At 35.3% G+C, this 24,821-nt stretch overlaps 1 protein-coding gene across 1 annotated transcript in view; it reads right to left on the reverse strand.

The window, feature by feature from the left end:
* IPO11 (importin 11) overlaps positions 1-24,821 on the reverse strand; it is a 66,599-nt gene that overhangs the window by 20,300 nt on the left and 21,478 nt on the right. The window contains exons 15-26 of the mRNA XM_042825996.1: positions 24,222-24,348; positions 23,144-23,177; positions 22,903-22,943; positions 21,553-21,669; positions 19,431-19,544; positions 16,733-16,848; positions 14,942-15,018; positions 11,632-11,711; positions 11,158-11,238; positions 8,833-8,928; positions 7,387-7,500; positions 6,484-6,605 (exon numbers count right to left, since the gene is read on the reverse strand). Of these exons, the coding sequence (XP_042681930.1) occupies positions 6,484-6,605; positions 7,387-7,500; positions 8,833-8,928; positions 11,158-11,238; positions 11,632-11,711; positions 14,942-15,018; positions 16,733-16,848; positions 19,431-19,544; positions 21,553-21,669; positions 22,903-22,943; positions 23,144-23,177; positions 24,222-24,348 (1,119 nt within the window). The remainder of the gene's footprint in view (positions 1-6,483; positions 6,606-7,386; positions 7,501-8,832; positions 8,929-11,157; positions 11,239-11,631; positions 11,712-14,941; positions 15,019-16,732; positions 16,849-19,430; positions 19,545-21,552; positions 21,670-22,902; positions 22,944-23,143; positions 23,178-24,221; positions 24,349-24,821) is intronic.

The raw sequence follows: 24,821 nt of genomic DNA on the forward strand, positions 1-24,821 counted from the left end.
GCAGTGTGCCAAGAAGACCAATGAGATCTGGGGTGCCATTGGCAGCACGGCTAGCAGGTAGAGAGAGGTGATTACATATGAGTGAGCACACATCTGACTTGATAAATAAAGAGAGTGGAAGACAGAGCATTAGCTTCAAAAGTAGGCCCATCTTTCTTCATTGGAATGATATAAACAGTTAAGTAACGAATTTTGACTTTACAAAGGAATATAAAACAGCTCTGAAGGAGTATATCATAATAGGCATGTTCTTGCCATTTCCTAAATTCCATATCGACAGCTTCATGAAAGTTTTTTTTTAACAAAGTAACTTTAATGAATGACAAAGAAAAATCAGCTTCTGTAATAACCTAATGAAGATTTATAATTGCACACTCTAAGTACCTGTACTCACAGACCGTCAATTATAACTGCCAGAAATCATACTGGGTGACATATTAGATTTGATACACAGCAAGAAAATGCAGACATTCATTTACATGAAGATTAGATACGAGTGGAGCAAACCTGAAAAATGTCTTCAACTTTTAACCTTTTCCTTGCAACAGCGAGATAAATACATTTGAATCAACAGAAGTATGAAGACTGGAATACTATTCAAGCTACTCAAGTGCCAAAAATGACAAAGAAAAAATATAAGTAATTCAAAAGCTCAATATATCAAAAGTTGCCTTTATGTTGGATCTATACTACTTACTCTACATGCTAATTCCAGTGAGAATGATCATTAAAATTAGTCAACTGTTTTGGAAGGCTCTTCTGAGAATTCACAGCACAAAGAAATTAAGAGCAGAATAAAAGTAATAAATAAAGTACAGGCAAATTCTTAAAAGAATAATCCTAAGAAACAATACATCACTGGAAGAAGCTTATTAAGAAACTACTACCTTCTCACGTAAATCTTTGAGTCACTGCCTTTGAAGTCTTTAGTATTTTGACTTAACCATTTGTTCTCTTTCTTTTCCATTAACCACCACTAACAGTATCATCTGCAACCAACACATTTTACCCCCATCTTATAGTATCACAAAAATTTTTAACAAGAAATTCATACGTATTAATAGGCTACTACAGCCTAAATTGACAGAGTAATCAAAACAATTGGCAATAGAAATCAACAAACTACTCTCCATTTGGAAGTACCCACCAGGAAGAAATATTAACAAATAATGGGTTATGAATCTCAATATCCAGATTTGGAAAACTTATGCAGAAAATGAGTCCATTTTATATGGCTTCATGTATATCACAATGCATTTTCTCTTATAGAATTCACTGACCTTCTGTTATGGTTTACCCTCCACTATGATGAAATTTTATAGGCCAACAAGAGAAGAAAGAAATCACGTCTTCAAGTTTCATTCATTGCTAACTCCTTTTTTATCCTTAAATAAAAATCACAGCCTTTCACTGATCAGACTTTTCAATAGAAATCAGTTGAAGGACACAGACATCAGAAGCCAATAGAAACTTTCAAGGCTTTATAACCTTATGAAACAAGAAAAAAGATCACAATACCACTCTACATGATACGGTCTAAAATTGCCAAGAAGAGCTGGCAATAGAATAGTATGTTGCATCACATTTCTTGTGCTTTCCCTTTTCTAATGAAAGCAGAGTGAGTAGAGCTGGGATACCTTAGAAACCCAGTTTGGACTACAAATCCCAGATATGAACAAGCGTAAACAGCATTACAGCTATCAGCACAACCCACAACAATCTCTTTTCAACAGACAGTCTAATACTGTAATGAGAATTCTTTTCTAATCCAGCATTGCTCTGAGACCAGAGAGATCTTGCAAATGCCTAGGATGTAATGAAAAATGCTGTTGTTGGACAAGTAGCAGACACCAAAGAAGCCTTATCTAAGAGACTTGAAAGAAACTTTGCAAGAATTCCTAACAATTGAAACTAGACTGAAAAACAGATGTAAAATTATGACCTAGATTTCAACAGCTTTCAGTAAAAGCAATGGTGGTAATCCTCTTTTCGTGAACAAAAAGCATGGCATTAATGACACCAGCAAAAGAGCACTGCTTATCTTTCAACATTGTGCAACAAATGCAACCCATGACTACAGCTAGGGAACTCACCAAACAAACCTAATCACTGTTACCCTATCTTTCTGGTCTGCTGCTTACGTTTCCTAATACAAGCTAAAACATCCCATTTGCTTTCTAATACCTTCCAGTGTCAGTTGGGTTCTACCAAGATATTCAGGTAGTAACTAGAAGAATTAAAACAACCTCTTTTGCAAAATAGATTATGAACTATTTGGAATCACAATGTTCCAAAATGTTGTAAGAGACCTGCTCTGAAAGTAATACCTCCTATTTTATTATTTTGCCTCACAAAGTCAGAGGTAGATGTTGGCAGCATGGCAGTAGAGGCTGAACCTTCTCATCAATATCCAGTCACATGTTGCTACTGTGTGACACATAGCAACAGAGGGGCACTCTGACTGAATGGCATCTGACATGGAAGTATGAATCAAGGATGTGGAACTGAATTCCTCCATGTGGAAAAAGGTATCACCCACTGACATTCAGCAACACTTGCTTAATACTGATGGAGACCGAACAATGGATATGAGCACAGGGAAACAGTGGATGGTGTGTTTCAGCACTGGCGACAGCGACATGAAAGATGAGCCATGTCCTGGATGCCAGGCACAGCTGTAATGCGACCAAACGAGGACTGTCTCAAGCAGCTGAATGATGCTAATCAGCAGATCATGATCAGGGAACTGTGTGTGGTGCTTAGTATCAGTTTCAATGTGATAGAAACAACGGTGGCAATGTTGGAGTATCAAAGTTTGTGGCAGTTCAGTCCCATGAATGCTCATGTAGCAGGAGAAAGAACATTATATGCAAGTTTGTCAAGACCTACTTATCTAATGCAAAGCTGAGGGTAACAGTTTCCAGGATTGCACCATTACTGGAGATAAAATGAGGTATCACCCCTATGCAAAGTGAGTCCACAGAATGGCAACACATGAATTCCCTATCAAAGAAAATGTTCAAGGCATAGCCCTCGGTGGGCAAAGTGACATGAACTAACTTTTGGGATAGAAAGATCGCTCTGGATTTCTTGGAACCCAGACTAATCAACAACTTTGACTGCAGCATCTCAATGCTGACTAAGTTGAAGGCTCAAATTTCCAGAGTCAGGCAAGAGAAGGCAACACAATAATAACAGGCCTCATACCAGTCTGAAGACAATATAGCACGTTACCGATCTTGGCTGGACTGTCCTAGCACATTCACTGTATAGTCCAAATTTGGTGCCTTCTGACTTTCATTTGCTCGGGCAACATTTCCCTAAGAATGACGTCATCACAGCAGCTGTGAAGTAGTGGGTCACCTCCGCTGGTGTGACTTTTACAAACGCACCATGAAAGCTCTTGTTCACTGCTCCAAAAGTGCACAGCTAATGGTGGTGACCATGCTGAAAAATAGTGTTTTGTAGCTGACTATTTGTCCTATCAAATAGTGTTACTGTGCTTTTAACATCTGTTGTAGTTAGCATAGAAATAAATACAAAGCATCACTTTCAGAGGGACCTTTGCAATGCTCATGCTACACAAAGGGACAAAAACAAAGTTCGAATATTGATTTACCCATTGGGTTATAGGTATGAGAAGAGGGACAATTTATGCCACTTTAAACTTCAGAAATAGAACGCTTAAGAAATTTATCTTAAAATGCAGCCCCTGCCACAGTGGTAATTTACATCACTACTCCCAGCCATGTTCAGGAGACAGTGTTTTAGGGACCAAGGGCATATCTAATCTAACTCAGTTACATGTGCACTATTAAATGAACACTCCCAAAGCTCTGGGATAACAAACAAACAAGATTTTAGACAACCAGAATTCAACCAAGTCTGAGCAAGAATTAATGGCATTTGAGAATGTACTCATCCTCTGGACTACTGGTTGCTGCAGCTTCTCACATCTCACATCCTAGCTGTGACAGGATTCTCCCCCATCAGTCTTTCTGTGCTTTTTGAAATAAAAAGTATGCATCAGTGTTTGAGCTATTGTTTGCCTGCATGTATTTCCCCCTCAGATATCACACACAGAGAGAACATTACTCTTTAAGTAAAATACTACTGCCTAAATCTTGTTGCTAGACACTATAGTTATTCAAATCAGACAAAAAATCTTTAAAACTAAGAGATTACTGCTAAGTGAAAAGGTACTGCAACACAGAACTCAGGAAAGAAACACATCACAAGTTCTTTTTTTTTTTTTTTTTTTTTTTTTAAATATGAACTCCTAAAACGTACTGCAATGTGCAGCTGTGAGCAGGAAGATAAACAGGATGCTGGACTGGTGGACTATACACATACATGATAATGTGAAAGGGGTCATTGCTTACAACTGAATGACACTGCCCACATAAGAAACTTACAGTTTAGATAATAAACTGTCACTTTATAACCTGCTTAAGCCAACTAATAGGCCTAAGAATCACTGTGAATTGCAACTGCGCTGCAGCTATTTCCTATCATATCCGCTGTTTTAAATCCTTCGTTCTATGTTCTATTGTTAAGGGAGCAATATACTTAAAAAAGGAATTGATTTTTGCCATACTTATTTCAATTGAATAACAAAGGAAGCTTTCACTTCATCAAAAATGCAGAAAGTCACAAGTCTGTCCATATACATATATTTGTGAACTTGACCACTAACTAGAAAACAACCTAAATACAATGAATGAACACTATACAGCTTAGAGGTACAATACCAGCCAGCCTTGTTGTCATGCTCAGGACACAAAACCTGTTCCACTTCTGCAGTCGAGAAATCTTGTACTTGCTTGGGATATATGAAGAAATACCTATTTAGGAAGCCAGTTAATAAGGTATTTCTAAAGGAAAAAATAATCATCTCCTGAGAAGGTTGAATATCCTGATTAAATACTGTAGTTTAATATATTTTTGCTTAAGCAGTGCAAACTGGCGTGCAAAAGAATAAAATTTTGCAAAATTTTATTTTAACAGAAGTGTCAGATGTCAGATGCAGCAAGCATATGTAATGTAACTTCTGTGAAATGCCCAGAACAGTGACTCACATTGTTCAGTAGAAAGAACAAGCACTTGACAAAATCAATTTCACATACTTTGTCTGAATTTCTGTTTGGCTCTGGCAGCCTATTATTTCTCTGGTAAAATTCCTGTAGCCTCTACAGAAATACGTAACAAGAAGCTGCTTCTACTGGAGAATAAGCATTCTTAAGTAATTTGAATACCAGAAAAATAAAACTGCCATTTGCAGAGGTTTTATTGTGTTGAAAACTGCCAGAAATAATTGGCTCTTGCAGCAGGAAATTCAGATCAGCTTAAGGTAGTCCAAAATAACGTTATCCAAACAAATTCTTTTTTCCTTCCTCTCTATGAAAAATGCTTCATTGAAAGATTGTATGTATTTCAACAAATTAAATTTTAGCTAACATCTCATTAAGAATGTTTCAAATATGTGATAATATTTACATTTACTGAAAAACAAAAGAGCTTTCTGAAAGCAGCTGCTTGGTTCTTTTGGCTAGATGTCTATCTTGGTGATCTGGGGGGAAAATGAAAGTTCCATGTGCACACTGAAAGCAGTGAAACAAATCTCTAAGTTACACACATAAAAGTTCCTCGATTTTTAGGTACTGACTAAATATCCTATAGCTTTACAAATATTAGTACATCTTCAGGGTTTGTAAGCAACACCTAAGTTATCATTGGAAAATACTTCATATTTTTAGGGAATTTGTGAGACTAAAACTCACACAATATTCTATTTCTGACTTCTAAAGCAGACAAGAATTATGTGAAAATAATCACAAACAGAACTCTTATCTAAACAAGAATTACACAGGAATCCCATTAGTGTTGGTATAGTCAGAGCAACACCATTCAGAATTTTCATTGAAAAAATTCTATATGCTTTTACCCACTGATGATCAAGTCAAAGGGCAACAGTATCAGCTACTAGCTATACAGTGCAAAAGCTCTATTAGCTTTTCACAGCAACATTTCCACTCAGCGTCATAAAGTGGAAAAACAGGATGAATACTAAGATCTGCCCTCAACTTGAAGCAGGACTGAACAAATATTGTTCCCTGGAAAGGACACCAAAAGACAAATCAGCCAACTAAAACAACCACAAATGACAGAAGTAGCTAGTCCAATATTAACATGAGAATGTTCAATAAGATACAGTGCTGTTTCCTCACTTTTGCTAAATGACACATTCAAAGAAATAAGTTTATAGGTATATTGCTAAGAAGCTCTACAGAAGGTATGTAGCTTGAAAATTCTGTATTTTAAGCTTCTTTAGCCCAAATAAGGACATATCTATAATTAAATATATATATAATTCATTATTATTACAATTACTTATAATACAAATTTGTTGAATTGTGAAAGGTCTTACAAACCATCTTAAGCAGCTTCAAAGTATTCTTTTCATAGCATTTCAAAGTCTCTCACCTATTCAAAGAAGGCAGAAGTGAAATCAGTGCCAAAGCAGAAAGTTTTCTTCTCTCTGGCTGAGTGATGTTATCCATCCGATCAACCCACATCTCAATCATGCTACCAAGAATTTGGTCCAACTGCAATGAGAAATAGTTATATATACTTGAGAGAAGCTGCACCAACAGATGTACTTGGTTTTGCTTCCAATTCTTCTATTAATTATTTATGACAGTGCTCACAGGCCCTGAACCCCCTTACAATTGTAATCTCAAAGTTAAAATTAATTCCCAGACCAGAACATAGATTTAGAACACTGGATCACTCAGTTTTCATATTACAATCTCAGAGCACATAAGTTCACTTTTTTTTAAAAAAAAAAAAACAAAAAAAAAACAAAAAAAAACCCACTTCACCGGTAGTAATTAAAAAAGAGTCTTTACTTCAAGTGTTTGAAACCCTCGGGTAAGAAAATTAGGAAATCTTCAAAACATAGCAAAACATTTTGGGAAAGGAACTCCAGTGAAAACTGAGCATGCTGAACAAACTTTTCCTAGGAACTATCACAGAAGGATGACAAATCAACCATTATTTCTGGTGCAAAACCCCTGAAGATAGGACAAAAAGAAATTCTCACCCTACAGTATCATGCAAACTAAAGGAGCTTACTGGGTCTACTGCGTGATGCAGCAGGATGAAAACTTAGAGACTGCTTAAAATTTCTTATGAGAGGTTTTAAGCAAAATGCATGAAAGTGTAAAATTTGTTACAGGATGTTCAGAAGGAACAAAGCAGGAGAAAGGGAATGTGCTTGGACTGGGTAAGAACAAACATGGAAAGCACAGGAAAAAGTTCTTTCATGTTTTAAGAATGTGACTTCCATATGCAATCCAGCTGAAACACCAAGACAAACATCCTTACCTCCTGGCCTGATTCACATGCCATCTGGTTCAAAAGTAATGAAAAAAAGCTTGTATTTTGTAGAAGAACTCTACCCATGACCCCCAGATAAGTAGACATCAGCATTGGGTATCTCTGAAATAAAAATAAACCAGAACAAAGAACATATCGTTCAATTAAATATTTTTTAAAATTACAGCATACAGCACACAAATTTATGGAAAATAGTCATAGACATCCTTTATTTAATTTTAATTATAAATTACAATTTGAAATTATCTGAAAACACAGTATTGAGCAATCATTACCAGAAAATTTTCTGACACAGTATGAAAACTAGCAAATCAGGATCTGCTTATTCCAAAATAGCTACCACAACATGCAAGGTGGTGGTAGTTTATGCTAAAAAACCCACATCTTAAAAATGAGCAACATACTATACTGTTAGAAGATCACATTTCAAACTGATTACAATTTAAAAATACAGTTTACAATTTTAGTAATATTAAGAAAGGCTTGAATTTCTGAACTTACTTATTTCTGAAAGAACCTATAAGAATCTGTTAAAAACAACTTTGAAATAGTTGCTATCTAAAATGCATAGAGTAATAAACATTTGTTTATTTTTGTTGTCATTTTTCATTTCACAAGAAGCTACAAATCAATCCAGCATTTAATAACAAAGCAGTAACAATTTTGCAGAATTTCCTACTTGAAAAACAAAATGCCAACATTTACCTGAAAATGTTTATACAAAGGATTGTTCAGACAGTCCCTTTTTTTTGTGTTTTGCACAAACAAAAAAGTGGAATTTTTGATCAAAAGTTAGTAGCACAGAATTTCAGACAGCAGAACTTTTCTCTCCTATTTGCACTGCAAGTTTGAAGCACACTGGATTTTACTGTCTTTTGCACAACATGCAAATTTGTTGAAAGCAGAGAGAAAGAAGAAAGACATCAACGTAAACAAAATCTGAAAGCTGCTTCCATCTCACAAAGCCTTCTCACATTCTTCCACACAACTAACGTATTAGTGATGTTGATTAGAAAGTCAAGTCAATCTCCCTCCTGCCTTATTTTTCTCTGGGGCAAATACACTTAAAAAGTAGTATATCATTTTTTAAAAAAGCACAAAATGCCTTAACATGTACAAAGAATCTGACTAAATGCTACTGGTGGAATCATAGCACCTTTTTAGTGTTTATAATGAAGGAAAAGCAAAATAAAGCTTGTGGCATTTTATTAAAACAAACACTGAATCAAGAAACAGGTGGTGAGTACTCTTCTTCCATTTTTCTACAATTACTTTACCATGTACGAACTTCAAAAATAGCTGTCAAAAATCAATCAGATGGACTTAAAACTAGAGAAAAAATAGAAATTTAATCATGGAAAACTGGAATGGAAAAGGAAGCTACTTCCCTGTTCAACAGGAAAAGCGAAGAAAGTTACAAAGAGCGACTCTTACCTCCCCATCTATAATCCCCCTGAATACTGATGGTAGAAGAGGCTGAAACATTTGAGGACCCAAAACAGGATTTACTTTTAGGACATTTTCCACAACCTTTAGAACAAAAATAAGTTAGACAAAAAGTGCACATAAAAAAATGTAATTGAAACTTTAAAGACACATTTACTATAAAGCTCTGATAGGAAGTTCACTGTTAAGTATCAACAAAATACAAAACTGCTGAAAGTATATTCTACTTAAGTACACTGCAAACGTGACCTGCTTTCACCCTCATACAGAAATGACGGAAACTAAAATGTGAAACCAAATCAAGGGTCCAGCGAGCCAAGTATATCCTCCTCAGCCACCTCCCAGCTTGGTAAAAGCTGGCAAATCCAGGCCTCGGAAAAGCAGCTTGATGAAGCACATTGGAAGGGAGGAGTCTCAGCAGTTTAAGGCTTATTTCCATACTTACGTTCTATTGCTTTTTTTGGAGATCCACTGATTAGGAGCTATCACCTCTTTGCATGTGGTAACCAACAGTAAGAGATCACAGATATTTTAAGTACCTGGCACCCCAGTTTTTACATTCTTAACCCTTTGCTTCTCAGCTCTCGCTTTTCCCAGGAGTTGTGAAGTAATTTTATTCTATTATTTTTTGGCCTTTCCCCAGTTGTTTGGGCTCTTTCCATGTATCAAGATGGAGAGCAAAGAGAATGTAGGAACTATGAGCTGCTACCTATCCTCTTCTATGCAGAATGGAGACCATAGATCTATATACAGACATATAATAGAGTATGAAGCAGGCAATACAAATGTATTTCCCTACATTGTTCATCTCAGTCCTCACTCCCTTCAGTTCAGGGAGATTTCATCAGGGACTCCTCTTGCCCAGTCTGTCCTGAATCTATGTGTATGTAAAAATGGTGGGTTTTTTTTGTTTGTTTTTCTCCCTCTAGAACCTTGTTCACACTAGTTTCATTTAATAGTCCCAGTGTCTTTCTCTGAAAGATGTTTTCTCTCAATTCTGACCTTTAACATACTGTTATAATGAGGGAGAAACATAACTTCTCCCCCAACTCATTTCTTAAGGAGCCTAAAGTTTTGGCTAAACAATTTGCTCCTTGTACAGAATCTTTTCAAATCTTTGCTAACACTACTTGCTCCTATTTGATCTTTGCCAAGTTCTACCTCGAAGCTCTTTGAGATGAAGAGACCAGAGCTTTAATAGTATAGAATGTAAGCAAAATCATTAATTTTTCCAGGTGCATGAAAAGATTGTTTTGTTCCCCATTCCTCCAAATGTTGTTTGTACAACCAAAGGGATCAATAATGACTTACAGGGTATAGAAGAAATAGATACAGCAATCAGGCAATTATCTACCTTTTCGTATGAAGATTAGAAATACTCTAAATTAATTTAGGTTACTAATACACAAGGACGATTTGAAATTTTTTGAGGGTTGAATCACTTCTTAATGTTTCATTTTGATTCAAGTAATGGTAAATATATTTTTTTGTGGATTCTGACAACTTTTATAACTAATCAGTCAGTTAAATTTTGCCTATTTATTTTCTAATTATAAATATGAATACCTTTAATGTCATGCTTTGGTAGTCCTCTCTATTTTACAATTCAACCAGAATTGAACAACCTAGATTGGCCTTTTTCCAACTTCATAAATTAAGTGACAATCACAATCAAGTTACTTGGACCCAAACACAGTTCTTTTTTGTGGCCCCAGTGTCCTTGAGGTTTTGTAAAGATAGCATAATATTTGCCAGACAAGGATTGATCACATGGCTGTTGAAATGCGCTGCTACCATGCTCTAGAAAAACCTACTTTCTTAGGAATACAAGTCCTCACTAACCTCCTTTCTTTAGTGATCTACATATAGTGGGAAAGATTTCATGGACTCTTAATCTAAATCCATCCATAAAGTGGACACAAATTACTTTAGAATTATATTAAGAAAAATACCTTGGAACCATATGACTTAAAGAAAGCATTACAAAGATGGTACAGGAACTGCATATCCAATGATTTATTTTTATTTCTTTACAGTGCTGTATTTGGGATCCCACTATCCTTCTATGGGTAAAAATTATGCATGTAGGGTCTTTTTTTTTTTTAAATATATATGTACTTGGCTCCCAATATACACATTTTATATATAGTTTAAAAAACTCCAGTAATATTAAACATTAAATAAACTGTTTTCATCCACCTGTTCTATATTCATCAAATTTTAAAATATTACTTAATTCTGAGAAAAGTCTTGCAAGAATACAGATGCTTGGAGCTGAAGACTTAAGTATTTAACATTTTCTCTGTACTCTACCTTCAAAGCTTGAACTTGACCTTCAGTAGTTATGTCCTTTAAGAGTTCACAAAACGATCGACACAAGTCGACAGCATATGTCTGAAATTAGAAGATGAATGAGTTATTATATGTTTTATATTAACACAAATTTTGAAACAATCTCAGTGAATTTTCTTACAGACAAGGATTGAAGATATGACATAATGCCTCTTGCTCATTTCTTGATAAAACTTATGATCATAACTTTAATCTGTTAAACTCAACAGAGTAACAATTACTACTCTGCAAAGGACCTTTTCAGGCAGGAAACTAATTAATTAGTCACAGTAATTCTATTCTTTCTGAAATCTGATTTTATTGGGTGTTCACCATGTGCCATAAAGATAAATCCAAATAGCATGCTTATAAATACACAAATGAACAGATGTACAAATGTAGGTATATGTCTGATGCTAGTAAGTCTATGGTGACATTTGAAAAATGGCAATATACCTGTAAAAACTCTGTTGATGATAAGAAAACATAGGCGTTGATGATCTTGAAGCAATTTTTGAGGTTTTCTGAACTCAGCTCTGGAAAATAAAATAAATAAATAAATAAATCAGAAACTCATAGTCAAACTGAAATACCACTAAAATAGTTGATTTCCAAAAATTAGGGAAAAAAAAGTTGTTAGACTAAGCACCACTCACGTTTTGTCTTCCTGCCAGGAAAAATCACAAAAAAGATTATCAAGTTCAGCTATCATACTTTCAGATGGAAGCACAAGAAATCCTGTAATTTCCAAACTTAATTCTAATCAAGAAAAAAAACAATAATGAAGTTTTGGTTGTGATAATTGGCTAAGAAAGACAGAACAAATGAAACATGCTCTCAAGAGACCTGCAATTATTTAAAAATCATCTATCCTATTTGCATCCATATATTTCAGTCAGTAAATGCTGAGTAGAATGAGTGAAGTAATGATTGCAGGCCTGATCTTCTCACCCAGTTAACAAATCAAGTGGCATTCAGCTTTTAGACTAAAATACACTGAGCATTAGGCCATATCTTGAGTACTTCAATAAGGAAAGCACATAGATTTAAGAGATGGTATACAGCAACAGTTTTTAAGAAAGAGATGGAAAAACAAATACCCTCAGGCAGCATCTAAAACACTGCTAAAAAAAAAAAAAAAAAAAAAAATCAGAACAATAACAAAATTCATAGCAAAAATAAAAAGTTTCAAATCTTCACAAGAAGTTTGATGCTAGTGCCAACAGACAACAGCCTTCACTGTCTGAGAACAAAACAGAACACCAAAACACTTCCAACAGCTTGCTACATTTCCTTAAAAACAGCCTGAGAGAGACTTTTCTTGGTGAATTAAGCAGAGTCCTATTCTGCTTATTTAATATTCTGGTTAAAAAAAAAAAATCAGGGAGAACAGGGAAAGATTTTAATAGAAATTTTTGTCAGAATTCCTTATCAAATTAAACAAGCAGTGGCAGCTGGCTAAGAGCTGATGTGTGCTTCACAGCTTAAACGCATGCAGTCTACATGAAACCATGGCTTACACCTACTGATGAATGTAAAGGAAAAATTTCAAAAAAAAATACTCTATGACAGAAACTACAGTTGGTTTTCCATTATAACACTGGAAAAGTTCTAGGGAGTTTTAACAGTTTATTCTTTTTATAATTAGAAGGAAAATAAGAAAACCTTCAGTTATCTGACATGGCCACTAGAGAACTCTGAATGCATAACTATTTTAATACTTCAGCATTTCCATAGGTTATGCTTAGTCATCGCTCACTTTGAATATTTAAATATCCTGACTTGAAGAGAGATGAATTTTTAAGAAATCCATCCAACGCTTTGATCAAAATACTCTTAAATACTCTTAAAACTCTTAAATAACTACTCAGTCTTAGCTCTACAACTAAGTCGCACAGTCATCAATGATCACGACATTTTCAGGAAGGATATGAATGAGGGATACTAGAAATAACGTAGCTTTTATAATTACAAAGTTTCATAAAAGTATCATCTCAACACCACGTTGTCATATGTGTAATATGTGGAAGTAGTTCAGTCAGACTCCCCTGATGTAAATAACAGAGAATTGCAGGTCGGTATGTACCAAAATTGTTCTTGTTTTCCAGCCAATACATCCATTGTTTCGGCCCATGGAAATCAAAATTTTTGCTGGAAGGATACTCAGAAAACAGAAGTTTCTCAGAAAAACCATCAAGAAGTAAAGTAGCTAAAGAAGTAAAGAAAACTGGTTTATAACTACACACTGCAAGGGCTGTTGTGCATTCACCACTCAACTCCATCTCTGATTGAAAAAACATTGACAAAGGCCTGTATAAAATCTCACCTGAAGGAAAACTGGCCCAATTTAACTATATTATCTGTGCTGTCGCATAATGCAGCAACTTTTAGTAATGAGAACAAGGTACAAGGCAAAACAACAACTTAATTTCAGTGCTGTTTGCCAACCACAATTTCAAAAATACATGGAGTTTGAAAATTTCCTATATAGTTATTGGCTGAATTATGGAAAACCTAATTAAAAGTTTAATTCTTCAGACTGGAAATCACTGTGATTTTAAATAGAGCAGACAAAATACTCCATTGATCCATATCAGAAAACTCAACATTTTCTGTTAAAATTTCTAGGAATTCTTTAAAAATCTCAAAATGATAAACTGAAATTTGTCTCTTCAGTACAAAGAAGCTTCAATCTATTTATAAACAAAAACAAAAAACCCACAACTCCAGCAAGTACATAAAAATATTAAAGATAGGATAGGCAAACAGAAACCTTATTCTTCCTTTTTGAATACTGCCTGGGGGTAGCGAGGCCCTACCGAGGGATCTGGACAGGCTGGAGAGCTGGGCTGAAGCCAATAGGATGAGTTTCAACAAGGCCAAATGCCGGGTCCTGCACTTCGGCCACAACAACCCCAGGCGACGCTACAGGCTTGGGGCGGTGTGGCTGGAGGACTGCGTAGAGGAAATGGACCTGGGGGTATTGATTGATGCTTGGCTGAACATGAGCCGACAGTGTGCCCAGGTGGCCAAGAAGGCCAATGGCATCCTGGCCTGCATCAGAAACAGTGTTGCAAGCAGGAGCAGAGAGGTGATTGTTCCCTTGTATTCAGCACTGGTGAGGCCGCACCTCGAGTGCTGTGTCCAGTTTTGGGCCCCTCACTGCAAGAAAGACCCTGAGGCCCTGGAACGTGTTCAAAGGAGGGCAACAAAGCTGGTGAGTGGTCTGGAACACAGGCCATATGAGGAGAGGCTGAAGGAGCTGGGAATGTTCAGCCTGGAGAAGAGGAGGCTCAGGGGAGACCTCATTGCTCTCTATAACTTCCTGAAGGGAGGTTGTAGTGAGCTGGGGGTCGGCCTCTTCTCTCGTGTCATCAGTGATAGGACCAGGGGGAATGGCTTCAAGCTACGGCAGGGGAGATTCAGGCTGGACATGAGGAAGTATTACTTTTCAGAAAGGGTGGTCAGGCACTGGAATGGGCTGCCCAGGGAGGTGGTGGAGTCACCGACCCTGGGGGTGTTCAAGGAAAGGCTGGATGTTGTGTTGAGGGACATGGTTTAGTAGGAGCTATTGGGAATAGGTGAACGGTTGGACTGGGTGATCTTTTAGGTCTTTTCCAACCTTGGTGATTCTATGATTCTATGATTCTATGAATACTTAAAATTTTGCTAACTTTTTGCAGCCACAGTGGCATTAATTAATGCATGAACACTCCTGACAGTAGGAAATAAAAAAACACAAAAACTTTATTAGTAAAAGACTCACCAAGAAGGGCAGACATGTTCTGAAATATTCTCAGGAGCTCAGGTGTAAGACATGGGCTATTCTCCAATGTCACTAACCTAAGAATAGATTAAATGAAATACTTCATATGACTTATGAAAAACATTAATTGCTTTGGCAGATGTAAAGTATCGTACCTTCTAAGAACCACGAATAACTATAACAATTGCTTGAAACATATTTCAAATCTAGTCTCAGTTCTTTAAAGCATACGCGCTGGTTGAGGCTATGCTCATGCCAAGAGCAGGAACACCGTTCTGATGTGTTTTGCTGTTGTAAGGACAACATTTGCAGCGCTACACACTTCCAAGGAACAGCTGTTGTGGCAAACAGTTCAAGTCTTCAATTTTTTCCCCTGCATTTTTTTTAGGTCTAAAATAATACATTGATTATTATAAAAATGACAACCATATAGTTCCACAATTTATATAAACTTAAAATTCCTCACATTTGAGAAGGGTAACTATGTGTGAAATTCATGCTTAAAGCCACAGCAATGTATTCCAGTTTGTGTTCAGATCTAGGTGTGGGATTATTGTATTTATACAAAATGGCCAAGTTGGAAGGGACCCAAGGATCACTAATATCCAATCCCCCTACCACAGGCAGAGCCACCAACCTCCAACATTTAATACTAGATCAGGTTGCCCAAGGCCCCATCCAACCAGACATATGCTGTGTAAATATCTTAGCTGGCCTCCTGCTCTTCTTTTAAGAAGCAGTTAGAATCCCACCAATGTCTGCCAGCTCCATCCCATATCACTCTGACGCTCTAGAACAAGGGTCTACATTTCGGTTGCTGCTAAGTGAAGGGTACTTGTCTGGGTCTCCATTATGGTGCAGCAACAGGAAACTGGGCTAATCACTACCTGTCCAGGGCCACTTGTGGGCTACAGGTTGGACATACCTGCTCTGGAACATCTTAAAAAACCATGCATACAATCTCCAGCATAGGCATTGGAATAATCATCTCAAGATCAATATTAGTAACACAGAAGTCCTGATCTGGTATCTTAAGCCTCGTGTTAAGTTTTGTGAACATAATGCACTTCACATTTGTTTCCCTCTCACCGACAGCATTATAAACCTTAGTTTTGCCTTATATAAAACTGATCTTTTAGGGGTTTGGCATTTGAACTACAACTGTTCATCTACAATTCTGATCTCAGGAATCCCTTGCTATTTCAAGACTAACTCAATATATTCCTATTCAACTGGAAAATTATATTGTGCTGAATTTGGACTAGTAACAGTTTCCTCCCTTCAGAGGGTCAGCTGCATCAGAAACATCAGCAATTAGCCCTATGGCAAGCAGATCATAGTACCACATTTAATCCTCAGCCACAAGAGAGCATGAGAATTTTTAAAGTAACTTCTGTATTTTATCCATGTGAACTCCAGTATCTCTTCCATCAACCAGTTCTGATAATCAGTGGGTTACTGTGCTCAAGTCAAGCGTGTCAAATTGTTAGTTTGTATACATATTAGAGTGTCAGCTTTGTCTTGCTGTTTATTACCAATATAAAACCATAGCTTGCTATGAACTATGTGAAAAAGGATCTCCTACTGAACTAGTTAATTTTAATCATGTTTCTGTTACTGACTTCTTAACCTCCATTGTTCTGAGAAAATATATAAGATGATGTTGAGCTAAGTTATCCAGAACATAAACAAAAGCTTTAACTGTATTAAGAGTTATGTTCTTTCTTTTCTTCTGGGGATATAAAAAAAAAAAGAATTAAACACTTACAAGTAGGAATAAAATATTCTTACCACAACTCTAAACCATCTTCCAGAAGATAGACATGCGGAGGCTGGGAAACATCAGTACTTAACTGAATAATTGGAAGTAGAAAAGGATAGAGATTTTTGCTTTCTGCTCCCAGGCCCTATAAAAGTAAATAACATTTTTTTAAAAAGGTGAAATGCTTCAAAAACCTCAACTTAAGCATTTTCAGAATAGAACTGAAAAAGATATGTGATACTGTTCTATTCATATGCGTAAACATCCATTTAAGAAATCAGACACCGAACTTCATTTCATACATGAAAATGCTTGAGATTTCTCTCAATAAGTCTTCAGTTGTTTGTTTGCATGTTTTCTGGGTGTTTGTTTGTTTGTTTGTTTGTTTGAGAAAAAGCAGCTTATTAACAGTCTGCAAGAAGAAAGTTCTAAACTCTTGTTTCCCTAAATAAGATTCACTGGTCATACTCCTCAGAAAAGCCACAGCTCTCACAAGTAGTGAATGAGTAAATGCCTAAATTACATTAAAGATCAAGAAAGAAATTAATGTTTGGACCTCGGCACAGTTTAAAACTTTTTATACGTTCTGAGAATCAGGAGGAGGACTTATCTTTCTCTTATTGTCAAGCAAAGATTCACAGATTGATAACAAGTTTCTGGTTGTTTTTATCGGGTTGTTTTTTGGTTGGATGATTTTTTCGGGGGAGGCTGGGAATTCAAGGTAACCACTCAAATTGAAACTCATTTTATGGAGATTTGAATTCTTAAATTGGAAACTACTACTGATTTTTTGCAGAATCATTACCTAAGAAAACTGAGCTCATCAGTGAGCTCATGGTGCTTCATGCCATCAATCAAAACATATAGATGGGCTTGGGATCAAGGAATTTAATTGACCATGGATACCACTGAACAGCTCATCTGTGAATGTGAAACATATGCTGTATCTAAGGAAGCTAAGCAGCTAAGACCTTTTTGGTGTGGAGGAGAATGACTGAAGTATGAACACAAGGATGCCTGGCAGGTGGATTACATCAGACAAACTCACCATGGCAAATGTCATGGGCTTACAATGGCAGAAGCAACCACTGGATGGCTGGCAAAAGATCTCATGCCCCATGCTACCACCCAAAACACTACCCTGGATCTTGAAAAGCAAGTCTATAGGCAACTACAGGCAACTGTAAACAATAGGTAAAACTATGGGGTGGTGAGGTGCTGGAATGGGTTGCCCAGGAGCTTGTGGATGTCCTGTCCCTGGAGATTTTCAAGGCCACAATGGAAGGCACCCTGGGCAACCTGATCAAATACTTGATCTAGCAGTTAGCAAATCTGCCTGTGCTGGGGTTGCTGGAACTTGATGGTTCTTGAGAGCCCTTCTGACCCAAGCCATTCTATGATTCTGTGAAATACTTAATGTTATATACCAACAACATATTCTGGTAATATTAAGTTTAATACAACTTGCTGACTTGCTGAAAAAGAGATAATCAAAAAACTGCAGGAGAAAAAAAATGGTATGAGAATCACTATCTTCACTTCTCTTCCCAGCATTATTACTTTTTTATTATTGCATCTAGATGTACTTGTTAACAAAGGCAAGGTGATGGTAGTTCCTACTGAAAGACATTTTGATAGGTCTGACTATTCCATTTTAAAACATATTGAAAAAGAGGAGATATTCAAGTATGCTCAAAAATGAAGCTTATGAGCACAGATGAATTCTCAAAAGAAGAAAAAAAGTCTGAAAGAGAAATACAATTGTATGTGATACAAATCTACTATATAACAAAGTAGGTTCAAAACTGCTATTATCTCTATTCCATAAAACACAAGCACAAAGCACAAGAGAACATAAAAGCTGGGAAACTTATGAAGAGTTAAGGTATTTTTTCCCACATGCTACATAAAAATAAAAAAATTATATTGGACGAGGTTGTACAGTAAAAAGTCAATGGTAAAAACAAATAGTCAACAATAGAAGGGTTAAAATGCTAAATATACATGTTGACCCATAATTAGTTAATGCCAAAGGAAACTCATAAAGACATTAAGACAAAATGTTAGAATTTAAACAAACATTTGATGATAAGCTGAATTAAAACCCAAATTTTAAAAAGCCACACTATCCATGTAGCTCATCTGTTGGCCTGTGATTTAGAAACTGCTTATTTTCTGCATAAAGTATGCAAAAAGGAATGTTGAATCCCCAAGAGCTGAATGGAACACAATGGGAAAAAGAGATGCACCTCCACTACAGAATCAAGTCTGAACCATATACTCTGTTTAAGAAGAGATTGACATTCCTAATGCCTTACAGGAAACGAAGACAGAACGAGCTGTTTGATGGACAATAAAAGAGGTTCAATTGTAAGACTGCAAAAATCAAAATTTCAATCCTCCAGAACACAAGCAAATTTGATTACAGAACTGCATTTCCTGAACAAGCCTCAAGAAGCAAAACAGTTAAATGTTTAACATTAACCATGATTATCTCCATTATTGCAGCACCATGTTTTTATTTTAAGAAAATAACATGCAGCATTTATGAACAACAGCAATATGAACAGCATTTAGAAATAGTATTTAAAACCAAAGTATATCTAAACATTACATATTTATTTATATAAACATATATAAAAAACATGATACATACAAAACACAGGCAACTCTCCTTCAGGAGTACTGAAGGAGACAAGCAATTTTTGTGTGCTTTTGACACCTTACCTGAACAAGATGGATTAAGGTAGTTAGAATGGCACACCGTAACATATTGTGCTCCTCACTCTGTTTCCAAAGGAGAGGTAAATACTGAACCAAACATCCTACATATGGTCGTATCTGAAATTCAGTACACAAACGTGTTTCTTAACATGTGAAACAAGGTCATTAATTTATCCCCAACATTGTTTCTGATATTTAAGAGCTACTTTTGTCATAGTAAAAAATACATCTGCTTTAATTTACTTTCCTCTTCCTAAAACTGTATTCTTTACTATGCAATTGAGCTGATTTCTGATTGAACAGTGGTTTAAATACACCATCCAATCTATAGCAAACTATTGATAACAATAATGCTTATGTAGAAAACAGGGAACAAACTATAACTTAAGTTGGTAACTGAAGACGATTCCTTTTCATTATGATACACATCTTTATTACAACACAGTTACTGCAATCTCAGGAAAAAAACAATCCTTTTAGATCTAAATGTGGTTGCAGAGTGCCACTGTACAAGAAACTTTTGAACACACCAGGTGTCCACAGTAGGACATTAATCTGAAGCTGTTAAAATATTACATTCACCACCATCATGTTTTTGGAAGAAAAAGGAATTCAGTATAGAACCACATACTCTGAGCTTTACACAAAATATTCATGAAGTCACCTATTATACATTTTTAATATATTTCTATTCACTCAACATCCATAAGCGGAATAATTCACAAGTTGAGTTTTGTTTTCAGTATTCTTCTTTGTTTTCTGAATTAAGCATTTTATGATTCCTATAAACTATGCCTATAACACTATTTTCACGCTCTGATATAATTATATATATATAATTATATATATATATTATATATATATAATATATTGAATATTTCATATTCAATACAATAGCTACAAGAGTAACATCAAAATTTAACTGGTTTTATGTATCTGAATTTTTAAATACAGAAACAATTACATCCTATACACCCAAATCACTTATTCTAAATCCAAGAAGCTTTCAAAAACAGTGAAAAATACGTCTATTCTTGCTTTTTTTCTTTTTGTAAGTGATTCCATATAGATCAAAATTGAGACAAGTATTTGAAAGAAATTATACATAATTTTTACTGGAAATTACAATAAATGAGTCACTACTTCCCACTCATTTTTTCTTCAATAAGTTAATTATCAATGCCAGCTCCAGGGAGAAACACAGAATCACTGGAGTGCTACATCTACCCTGTGATAAAGACAAAAATGGAAAGGAAATCACCAACGCCACTCCCTCTGAAACAACAGCCACCCGCTAGCTCTTCTCACAGTTAGGATGAAATGACAGTATTTCTTTCAAAAGCAATGACTGCAGAATTGCCATCCTTGGAGATTTCCAGAATTCAGCTAGAAACAGTCCTGAATAATCTGACATTAATCATGATGTGAGCAAACACTGGATTACATAACGAGCAGACGCTTGTCCTAACCGAAATTTTTCTGCTATGCTCTACAATAACTTAAATTAGAATTAAGTACTACAGAAGACAAATAGATTAACATTAGACTCGTAAAGACACTCCCTCAACTTGTTTTTCCCACTTCTCCTACAGCTCATACTATGTACAAAGGCAAGGAAATCTGTCATATTCACTTTTCCTATAATCCTCATCTTTATCCGTACCACTGAGAAATTACAAATCGAAATACACTGTCTCTGGGAATGTAAAGCTTTCTGTCCCCCAACATGTCTCCTAATATGCAAAGTTCAATAAAACTATAGATCAGATATAAGACTAGATGATTAGAGTAGAAAATAGAAACTTCTTCAAAATTGCAAGAACTACATTATAATGAGCAGTAGAATTCATTCTGAACTCCAAAAGCTGAGTCCAGGCCAAACAAAGTTTTAAAAGATTAGTAGTAATTGGGGGAAAAAAAAAAAAAAAAAAGCAATATTAGACAAAAGGAATTAAAAATCAGATGATGACTAAGTAAATACTACAGGCACCCACCGTAACAGAAACCAGTCTAGTAACTAGTGACATTTATCTACTAATTTTGTACAAGCTGAAAACTTTTTTAAAAAGTTCTCTGTGGTATTAGTACAAAGGTAATAATGTTTGAAGTCTGGAAAAAAAAATACCTGTACATTGACTCTTTCATTCACACAAGACAAAACATGAAGAACATGCATTTTCGTGTCACATTCTGTTACTTCCTGAAGAAGCTGAAAGAGCAGTGTAAACATGGATTCCAAATACTACAAGAAAAAGAAAAAATAAAGTATTAGATAATAAAAAATGCAACTGATGATGTGAATTGATAGTATTTCAGTGTGCTTACAATACTAAGACATTTATGAACTATCAAAGACAATGATAAAGTGTGCAAAATGCTATTTTTTCAAAACCGCATAATTAACATTCACAGTTTAAAGAAGATAAAGAAATCAGATACACTGTGCAAATATGTAATCACTGTGAACATACATCAGTTTGGTGTTTCAATAAGTGTAACTACAACATCATAAATAAAATTGCATAAGGCTGAAGATCACCTCCGCGGAAGAAACACAGTTTTGATCAGAGCAAAGCTATGGTCATCCAGTTTTGGGGGTCAACAGGTAAAATTCAGATTTTGAACTGGAAAAGACATCTTAAAATATCATTTTTTTTTTTGTGAATCTATACCCTAAATCCTGGAATTGGTTGATTGTTCTAAGAGAATTTCAATTAGTACATAATGCAATGAGAATGCAAAGCTAAATTTAAATTATGAAAATAAATCTTTGCTGTATTTATAGCTAGCATTTCACTGTTTACTTAATGCCAGCCATAATAACCGTAATGAACACCAAAATAAGAGAACAACTAGTCTATGATTTTAAGGCATTATTTTAACAACACATCTATATTTAGTATAGACGTGCAACAGCAGGTTGGAATGTACTGTTTGAAACAGACATACTTGAAAGTAAGTTAGAGTGGAAAGGGGATGTATTCACTAAAGACAGCATTCATACCAACTCAGTATGAAAAACCTTAGCACCTGATAACACAGGACATATATATATATATATATATACACACATATACATATATATATATATATATATACACATATATGTATATACATATATATATATATATATATATGTATACACACACACATATATATTGATATATATCAAATATATATCAATAAAAGCAACAACAGGAAATTCTAATCATCACACAATAGAGAAATTCAGAATTGTCTGACTGAATACTGCACATTAAAAATATTAAGAGCAGCAGTATGAATCTTTACATGTTTTGCCCTATGCAAAGTACAAGTAAATGCATACACATTCAGGCAAATGAAACGGGAAATTACATTGTTTTTCCTTCTTTCCTCCAGAAATCATACAATCACCAAGGTTGGAAAGGACCTCTCAGATCATCAACCATAAATCTACCAGCACATGAGATTACATTCATATAAATGACCTTACCGGTAAGAACTGCTCAGTTCTGAATTCAAAGTCATCTACGGGTACATAGCCATTAAGGAAAGTAATACATGTTACACATAGATACAACACTCCAATAAGCAAGCATTTAATGGATATGTGACAACAACAAAGTCAAAAAAAAAAAAAAAAAAAGGCAGTAAGTTTAAAGCTCACTATTTTTCAGCAACTCTGAATACCTCTGTTAAATGTCTAACCAGCACCTTTGTTAATAAAAGGATATTTAACTTCAGAGTTGTAGCTGTTTCAATACGGACCTGAAAGACAAAAGTCAAGACACATCAACCTTATGTCCATTAAACTTTCTGATTCTCAGCACAGTATCTGAAAACCTGTTGCTTTGATAATTCAATTGTCATGCTTGTTCTACAGCCCTGTAGAAGATTAGTTTACTCTGACACATTTGTTTGTTTTTGTTTCAGGATCCTCAACAGTTCATTTTGCAGCACCCAGAGATACTACCTGGATAAATTGCTCAAGCAGAACCATAGAGGTCAAGAAAAAAATAAACAAAATATCTAGCCTGTGACAAAAACTCATATAAAGCGGAAGGAATTTAACTTGGTATTATCTCATGTCTTGCTGCTACACAAAAAGCAAATAGATAAATTCCACAAGTGGCATGTTCTTTCTTGGTGGATATCTTGGAAAGCTCTTGCTTTGAAGTCACATACTTGACAAGGAAATCCATGCTGTTCTGCTGAAGCTGTATGGAATCAAAGAGCTGCTGGATTGCCAATTAGTAGCAATTAAATAACAAGCTAGCTCTGCTTTTCATTTTTGATTGTTCTTGTGGGATTTCTGGTCTTCTTTGCTGGGTAAACATTGGCAGAGTTTAAAACAAACAAACAGGAATGCAGATTGTTAACTTAACTTTACATGATGGTAAATGGAAACTCCAGTTTTTATTCAACTGGCTTAGCAATCAATGCTGTTTCCTGTATTTGGCCAGCAGAGAACAGCTACATCAATGCTTAAGAAATATTTCTGTTTCGACAGTATAACAGAACAACTTTGTTTTATCTACACAAAGTATCTGCAAGTTAATAAATGACTTCTCACAAGATACTTCACACCTTTGTTTAAAGAAATAAAAACAACACCACAGATTTGCTTCTGACAACAATTTTCCCACAATTATCACCTAGCGAGCATCTTAACATTTGGTTTCATGACTGTTGCCAAAATTCCAGAAATGGGCTCTCCCAGAAGGTAGTGTTATGGAGTTTTACAGAAAGCATGGAATTTACATATCACCACTGTTTAGATAACAGGTGAAAACATCACTTAGTTACACTTACCACTAAGTCTTGGTCTTGAAGCAAATTACGAATTGCCTCATATAACATAGGCCTCAAGTCTGATTTGAATTTTACTGAAATCCACTGTCCAATCAGCCAAATTACTCGTCGGCGTATTGGTTTATATCTCAAAGTAGAAGGGAAAAAAAAAAAAAAAAAGTACTCATTAACTCACACTTGCTGTTCTAAAATAATTTGTTATTAAAAGATTTAGCTTTTTAAGACCAATATTTAACTTGCAGGCATAAAGAGTTAGGCAAGACAAATCCTACCAAAGGGTTTTAAGTAACAATCTATTTTGCTTCATTACTTCAATGTATTTTTCATTTTATACAATTCTGGCTTTGTAAGTCATCAAGACAGCAATTTAAACAACTTACTGATTCTTCTTTACGTTGAATAAATCTAATTTATTAAAAATTCCCATAACTATAAAATAATTGATAAAGCACATCTTCAGAGAGTATGGAAGCTGTCAAAGTAGCATAAATGCAGCACTTCATCAGACTGGAACACAAAGCTAATGAGGAATAACGTTCTATTTTTGCTTGAGATTGACTGAGTGACAGAGAAGCAGGAACAATTTCCTACCAAATGCTG

The sequence above is a fragment of the Centrocercus urophasianus genome, unplaced genomic scaffold (assembly GCF_019232065.1).
Source record: "Centrocercus urophasianus isolate 14NV4802_14NV808 unplaced genomic scaffold, USGS_Curo_1.0 seq_25, whole genome shotgun sequence".
NCBI lineage: Eukaryota > Metazoa > Chordata > Aves > Galliformes > Phasianidae > Centrocercus > Centrocercus urophasianus.